The sequence below is a fragment of the Zerene cesonia genome, chromosome 5, assembly GCF_012273895.1.
Source record: "Zerene cesonia ecotype Mississippi chromosome 5, Zerene_cesonia_1.1, whole genome shotgun sequence".
Classification (NCBI taxonomy): Eukaryota; Metazoa; Arthropoda; class Insecta; order Lepidoptera; family Pieridae; genus Zerene; species Zerene cesonia.
Window position 1 is genome coordinate 4,943,463 of NC_052106.1, and position 8,097 is coordinate 4,951,559.

At 33.5% G+C, this 8,097-nt stretch overlaps 2 protein-coding genes across 3 annotated transcripts in view; one reads left to right on the forward strand and one right to left on the reverse strand.

Annotated features, from left to right (window-relative positions):
- LOC119840059 (polypeptide N-acetylgalactosaminyltransferase 3-like) overlaps window positions 1-2,961 on the forward strand; it is a 5,687-nt gene extending 2,726 nt beyond the window's left edge. For both annotated transcript variants that reach the window (XM_038366558.1, XM_038366559.1), the window contains exons 6-7: window positions 614-799; window positions 1,270-2,961. In XM_038366558.1, coding sequence (XP_038222486.1) covers window positions 614-799; window positions 1,270-2,304 — 1,221 coding nt within the window. In that variant the 3' untranslated portion in view covers window positions 2,305-2,961. The remainder of the gene's footprint in view (window positions 1-613; window positions 800-1,269) is intronic.
- A 352-nt stretch (window positions 2,962-3,313) lies between these two features.
- On the reverse strand, window positions 3,314-6,278 carry LOC119840060. The gene is made up of 3 exons (XM_038366560.1): window positions 6,023-6,278; window positions 4,332-4,541; window positions 3,314-4,046 (listed from the first exon to the last, which is right to left on the reverse strand). The coding sequence occupies exons 1-3, from the start codon at window positions 6,063-6,065 to the stop codon at window positions 3,838-3,840; spliced, it is 462 nt and encodes a 153-aa protein (XP_038222488.1). The 5' UTR covers window positions 6,066-6,278; the 3' UTR covers window positions 3,314-3,837.
- Window positions 6,279-8,097: the final 1,819 nt, after the last annotated feature.

Genomic DNA, 8,097 nt, shown 5'->3' on the forward strand with positions numbered 1-8,097 from the left:
CAAAATAAAAGTAACAGAGAAAAACAGCATAAAGAAATATTGTACAAAGGGCGGTCTTATCACTAACGAGTGATCTCTGCCAGACAACCTGTGATAATGGAAATGCTGGAAGAACATACTTTTGGAGGATTATATTATGTATTTCTTTTTGTCTGTATGAAAAAAGTTATTTTTTCTTTGTTAAATCTTTATGTATTTCCTCTGTGCATTTGCTTGTACTCCTCTTAATGGCTGTATCAAGTTTAACAAAAATTTTGTGTCTCCAAGTGGACTTTGAAAATGGTTTAGATATACAATTTTAATGTGCGCAAAAGGCGGGCAAAATGTTTTATATAAATTTGTTCGATGAAACTCATTAGAATAAGAAATTTAAAAATTTCAAATTTTCAACCATACAGCAAGGATTTGTTGTTACTTTGATCTGGTGGTTTGGATAGATGTGTTCTGCTATGCAGAAGACAAATAATGTACTATTAAAGAAACTTATTATTAAATATGAATATAGATGTAACATCTTAAATGTAGAATACTTTAAAATTTTAATGATATTTTTGTTCCTATGAATTTAATATTAGAAAAAACAAAGAGTGAATTTGTCTTCCAATATTTTCAGATTATTTTAGTTGATGATGCAAGTACAAGGAGATATTTGGGTAAAGAGTTAGATAATGCTGTAGCAAATCTAGATAAAGTACAAATTTTGAGAAGTACAAACAGGACAGGATTGGTTGGTGCTAGACTCATGGGAGCGCATGTAGCTACGGGAGATGTATTGGTCTTTCTAGACGCTCACTGTGAGGTATATAGATTTTTTACTGCTATTTGATTTTTAATTGGAGGCTTTTATCGGTTTTTATATTTAACTATAAATATGACTTTCTATGTTATTTTAAAGTAATCAATCAATCTCAAAAAGGAAAAGGATCTTGATCCGCCTGAATAAAGCCAAAAAAAGGGTTTATTATTTCAGAACTTTCGACTGGGTACATAAATGAAATTTGAGGCTTCTTTTTTTTATTAAAAGCTTATGCCTTGTGTATAGTCCCAATATAATTTGGTCTAGTTCTGAAGGCGATTTTAAAGTGGATGGGTTAATCAGAAATTATTGTTTGTAGCTCTAAATTGTTTTTTTTTTTTAAATCTAAATTCACCGATCTAGTTTTATGTGAAACAAAAGTGACATGTTTTTATGTTAATTAAGTTTAAAGGGCTTTAGACCGTCAAATATTACATATTTTCCTATATTAAAAAAACACAATGTGTTTGCAGGTCACACAAGGTTGGCTCGAACCTCTTTTAGATAGAGCAGGAAGTGATGATGTATTCATATGCCCACATATAGACCTTTTGTCAGACGAAACACTGGCATACACAAAGAGTATTGATGCGCATTGGGGCGCGTTTAGTTGGCGTCTGCATTTCCGCTGGTTAATGCCGAGCGATGAAGTTATGATGACTAAAACGAATAACCCATCTAAACCTTATCCAACTCCAGCGATGGCTGGCGGTCTTTTTGCCGTTAGAAAAAGTTTATTTTGGCGTCTAGGCGGTTATGACGAAAGTATGCTCATATGGGGTGCAGAAAATCTTGAATTATCGTGGCGAGCCTGGCAATGTGGTGCGAGAGTCGAAATAACGCCCTGCTCTCGAGTTGGACATATTTTCAGACGGCACAGCCCATATAAATATCCCGGTGGTGTGGCAAAAGTACTTAATACGAATCTCGCCAGAGCTGCATCCGTGTGGATGGACGAATGGGCCGACTTTTTCTTCAAATTCAACCCTTCCGACGTCACCATTCGTGACCATCAAAGTGTAGCAGCTAGGATTACATTGAGGAAGAATTTACAATGCAAAAGTTTTAAATGGTATCTGGAGAATGTGTGGCCTCAACATTTCTTCCCCACTGACGATAGGTGGTTCGGTCGGATACGCAATGAAAAGGGTAGTTGCTTGGGCATACTTGCTGGTACGCCAGGTCTTGGCGGTCCGGCATCTGGTATCAGTTGTGGGAGTGATCTCGATTTAGAACGATTGCTTGTATACACAATGGACGGAAGAATAATGGCCGATGAGGGTCTGTGTCTACAAGAGGGCAACGGTAGAGCTGTTTGGAAGAGTTGTAATAATAGTCATAAACAAGTATGGAAGCAAAAGCGGCCGCGATTGAAAACACCCGAGGGATTATGCTTGACGCAACTAATCAGTAATAGTAAAGATGGCGTCACAGATCCTTTAACAACTAAAAGATGCGTAAATGACAATGGTCAAATCTGGCATTTTGAACGAGTGCCTTGGCGTTAATGTGATAAAATATTTTATGGTACAAAATTATACTGCAAATGTACAATAGATTAAGGTTATGAAATGTTCACTATAATATTATGTAAATTTCGAAATCTGATAACAAGCTTTAATTTTGTTTCATATTTACAAATGCATTATTTTTGTTGATATTGGAGCGAGAGCCCACAAGGCTGAAATTTTTTAAAATACCTTAATCATCTCAATTGAAAAATTAAAAAATTAAGCTAATTTTATTATAAAGGACTGGGTATCATTCGCAATTAGTTTGGATTTTTAACCGATGTTTTTAAAAGCGGAGGAGGTTTCGTATCTCGATTACTCCGTGGATTTTTAACTGATTCGTATGTTTATTTTTGTGTTTGGGAACTTGTTGCCGCTAGGTCCTATTTTAGAATCTAGTGGTAGACACCTCCGCTCCCCAGGACATCGGCTACCTTTTTTATAAGAAATAATTAACATTATGAATAATTCATCTGATTAATTATAATTTTTTTTTTATGGTTATTGTAATTTATAATTTATAAGTAATAACAATTATATCTAATTACAATGTTATTTTGCAATAAGCGACGAACGATTAATATACTAATTTGTCTGTGATTAACGGTGAATACATATTTTGTTTTGTATTTATATAGCATACTTTTTTTTTAAGTATGATCGACCCTTTGACTGTTATAATAATAATTTTATGAATAGACATTTTGTCTATTATTAACTTTATATCGAATCGAATAATTTGCATTTATGTCCTTAACACTAGTCTTCAGTATTTTAACTATATTTCGTGTTTATTGCGCTGATGTTTATCTAAATGGTTGTGTATAAAAAATAAACAGGGATTTAATATTGATGTTTCACGGTGCTTCGAATAGTACATTAGGTTGTTAAATATGTATTTGTGCACTTTTATATAATTTTATAAAGGTAATAAAATATTTGACTAAAGAAAAACCATTTATTACATAAACCCGTTAAATACTTATTAAATAATTATTCTTCAAGGCTTCGAGGTTACTTTCAACTTGACTAGGCTTTAGGTTGCTAAATAACGTTCCCTAAATATTGTCACGATCTGCTAACATGACGTATGTAGCTCGGGCTCGTTCCTCCCGTGTCGCTGCACGATTGAGCTATCTATATAGCTGAGACGTCTTCCTTGAATTATTCGGCTATGAATTATTAGACTGATAAAAGATATGATTAATGATACATGATTGATTACACTTTTTTGTCCAAAGGAAATGTGAGGAAGAGAAATGTTACCAATATAGACCTTCAGAGGTGCAAAACGGTCGCGCTGATTGAGCATTCGATGTAGTAATTTTATTGTAGCAGAATTATCTTGTTAAATTAGTTCTTCAGATATATAAATAAAATTTCTTAAGACCTTTATCTTATAGTACCTTAGAAATAAATATTGTTCAAATAACCTACATTGATAACCAAATTTGTCATAGTATTAATAACCTATCGTATAATTTTTGGACATAATTATTTTTAAAAAGTTCTTAAACAATTGGTATCTGTTCATCTCAATACATGGTACAATGAGAGTAAAGCTAAGGATATAAAACTGGCGTGCGTGGTAGTGGCGGAGTTGCAGTCATTTCCTCTGCATATGAAGCATCGTGCATCACTGTGTCCTCGAGCACGTTCAACTGCCTCCAGGCCAAGACAGACAGAGTCAATTTGCACCTTAGGTACGCAACCCCGAATTACGTCCACAGTGTTGCCAACTGAAAAAAGTTAAATAATTATTTCCAAATATTACAAGGTAACGAAATTTAATCCGAATTTCCGGAAATAAATATCGAGTAATACAGAGAGTGTGAGAATTTACAAACATTCTTAAGTATGTTTAATTTTGTAAATACTAACTCGCATGATATGAATCATGCGTGATTAAACAAAGTATAGAATTACAACGAGATATTCTTTATTTAGAAGAGGTATGGCAGAGGTTTCGTAGGCTTTAGATAGTTATAATTGTAATAGTATTGCATAATCTTTATTTAACTTACATGATTTATCATCCGGTGTTGCTACCATTTTTAAACAGCGCATTTCTATATTTATTTTCGAATCGGTAGATGGTGGTGGATGGCCCAAGTTATGTAGCCATTGAGCTGTCACCCAGTTGGCGGGCGTGCATTCTTGTGAGTTTCCCGGCCACATGGTCTCTTGGGGATGGCAACCCAGACATCGTTGGTGAAAGCAACTTTCTGCTGTTACTAAAGTGAAGGATGGTCTATGTATAGCAAGCCTTTAAAGAACTCTTTACTTTGAGGTAAAGTATTTGAACTTGTTTCAAAGAGAGTGTAGTTCTGTTTATTTAATGCAAAAAAGGCAAATTATCATGAATGTATAAGTAATAATCTGGTAAAACGTTATCACAGTGTGATCTTCAGATCGCAAAGCAAGCGACGTTAAAGGGTAAATCAATTTTAATCTAGCTAGGTAATAAAATGGTAGATTAGCTACACACGAACTGAACTTATGACATTATGGTAGCGCTTTGAGTAGCAGCCTCTTGGCCGTAACTGATCGACATACGTCGTGTAATGACCACTTTGGAGTTCAGTTCACGTTTGTTTTAAACACCGCAATCATATGTGATTTTCTCGCGTTTCGCGCCGTTTTATCGATCATCAATTCAACGTTCGGAACGCTCGCACGGACTGTAATTATTGGACTGCGATCCGTTTTTCACGTTTTGGTATGCGGGAATGTGTGACAGTTTAATACAGCTTTCCTATTTTCAATGAAAATAATGATATATGTCTTATATCTTTAAATGGATTTATACTAAAAACTATAATATAATGAATAAATCGCGTTTAAAATCCGTTAAAAAGTTTTTAATTTCTAAATGTATAACACTCGTGTAAAATCAAACACAAGAAAATAATTTATACTATTTAAATACTAAATGTGATGGTCGGTTTAAAGCTAGCGTTATGTGTGAGATTCATTTCATGTGCCACATGTTATATTTTTTGACCTCTTTTAGGTGCTTAATAAAATTTTAAAGAGATACTATTTAGTCGTATTTTTAAGAGTAATAAATATTTGTCTTGAATCTTTTTTTTGGGAATAAAAGGAAGGAGAGGCTCCGTTAACCTGGGGGCTCTGTATAATAGATATGGCTGATACGGCGGTAGCTACGCCCTTGGATAGAGTTGACAATAATATGTAAATTTATATGATATGATAAAAGATGTTTTATATGGTAAAGCTATCTCGTACGTGTTATATTCAACAATGCATTCATTGAAAAAACTATTGTCGTACAAATCTGTTGCTATTACGATATCATCGCTTATCTGTAGTCATACTAACCTAAATTTAAAACAAGTGATGATCAACATAAAAGAAACCCACGCGCGACGCCGTGTCGACACAAAGTACTTAGATATATGACAATGTAAATACGATTGTCAACAGTGGATCGAATAAATATTTATTAAGCGGTAGTTGCGAAGCGAGATGAGCCTGGGATCCATTGTCTAGTAGCGTTGGGCGGCAACCGGACACCGTTCGGCTCCATTCATAACGAGAAACAGGCATAAAATTCAATGATGTAATGTTTTGTTTTGCCAACTATTTATGTCGCAACCATTAAACTTTGCTTTTCAATTCGCAGTCTGTACTTTACGTGTTGGTGAATTGGGGAGAATTTATCTAGGTCATATAGAAGAACGAATAATCTTACCAACAGATATTATTCCAGCAATACTTAAAACGAATCGTAACATTGTAGACGCAATTGCGTTATTTCGATAGAGTCCAATTAGAAGCACACTGTTGTCATACACGTACCGTTTATCGAACTAATCTGCACTCGAAACTGTGTAATCTTTTCTATGTGCCGTTATCACAGGATAATAAATTATTTTGACATAACTACCTAGTGGAAAAAGTTTGCTGGCTTCATTTATTTGAAAGCAGAATTTTCCGATGCTCGACTATCTTTTGTGGCCGTTTGGTAACTATGAATACATTGGAGACGAAAATAAACAGATGATATTTACACACGCGTATTTGCGTTTGCGTAAACCTATCGTAAATCCGGTTTGAACCCCGCCTAAATTCTTTTAATAATTTTCGTAAATATCACCGTGAAATATCTGTTTATTTTTTAACTGTACCGCCAGTATCTATTCATAAATACCTAAATTTATCACCCTAAAGCTAGCAAGTAATATGATTCTTGATCATTAAAGAATATAATATAAGTTTTTAAAAACAACGTGCACATTGATATTAAAAGAAAATCTTAAAAAGAACATGTATTACCTATTAATTATTATTACCTAGTATTATATTACCTGTGGCACATGGAAAAACGTTTACACACGATAGCAGTAAACAGTCGAAAATCTATGAACCGAATGCATGTAATATACCTCGTTATTGAATTATGTAATTTTTTCTTACGTTAATGAGTCCGTTCAGCTAAGATATACACAATACTACGCAATAATAAAAAAATGGCTTCTATATGGAATAAGAATTTTGAAAAATATTATATTCTCATGAAAATTAAAATTAAACCATGAATGGCGTCGTTTCTGTATCTACTTGCAAGGCATGTTTGCATCAAGCTACCTATGATTAAGATAACAGATTTTATTAAACTTTCAGCTAATTAAAATAAAAATTAAGTTAGAAAAAGTGGTCAACATTCGATGGCAAAAGCTGTTTTAGATAAACATTTTCGGTAATCATCACAGATGGTGGTTCAAAGGAGCCGAAATTGATGATCTATATATTTTTTACAACTGGCATTTAAGTAGCTTGTATAGGTCATCTGCATAAATAAAGAGCAGTCGTCCAACAAACGTAAAAATCATAAATAAAATTCACAAAAGTCACCTAGTATGTGAGAATATATATATAGGGTAGGTAATATCTATCTAATCCTTAAGTCTAGACGGACAGGTTTATTTATTTTATACTCCCATTATAAAATTAAAGATCACGATGTAATTAATTATTGTAATATTATTTGTGTGAAAGTCATCAGAGGACATATAAATTTGTTTATATCAATAACATACTATGTTCTATGTCTGAAGTAGTAAGGTATCTTTTTGTCTTAATATTTAACAGCGCCTATCACATTTTTAAGAGCAAATTATAGTTTCCCATGTATTTATTAGAGGTATTTTGCGATTAACTTTTTACTTACATTTATTTTGCTGTAACTTAATAAAGGTTATTACATACTGAATAAAAAGTATGTTATAAAAATTTTGATACTTGTTGTTGTTGAATTATTGATTTTCCAAGAACAGTGAACGCGGGCTACCATTATTTTTATTATAATGTCGTATATAATAATCTCATGTCATTTCAAATTTGTATGGTTTTGGTTCCTTCTCCGCTTGAGACGGCCCACTTAACGCAATCGCGTTTCAATCTCAGGTTTCAATTTTTAAAATTTGATGGCATTAAAAGCACGTTTCATCGATCAAGTCAAAAACTATCTCAAGCTGACCGTTTAATACCCATTTAATAAGGCATGGTGGAAAATGAGTCGTAACATTGAGGCGTTAAAGTATAACTTTATTGAATTTTGGACTAAGTGCAAAATAGTGACGTAGATAAGAGCGGTGCTTCAGAGCAAAGACGCTTGACGCCGGGCCGTAGCCGTGACGGCATGCGACACGTTGGATGTATTCAATTGATAACATTAGATTTCAAGATGTAGTCTCGCTAGAACTTATTATATTCAGCCCACGTGATTATCAAATTATTTAAAAGATACCTTATATAGAATTGACG

Coding starts and splice junctions, on each gene's coding strand:
- LOC119840060 (XM_038366560.1), bottom strand. CDS start 6,065: ATGTTACGATTCGTTTTAAGTATTGCTGGAATAATATCTGTTG. Junction 4,542..6,022: donor TGCTGGAATAATATCTGTTG/GTAAGATTATTC, acceptor CCTTCACTTTAG/TAACAGCAGAAAGTTGCTTT. Junction 4,047..4,331: donor AACACCGGATGATAAATCAT/GTAAGTTAAATA, acceptor AACTTTTTTCAG/TTGGCAACACTGTGGACGTA.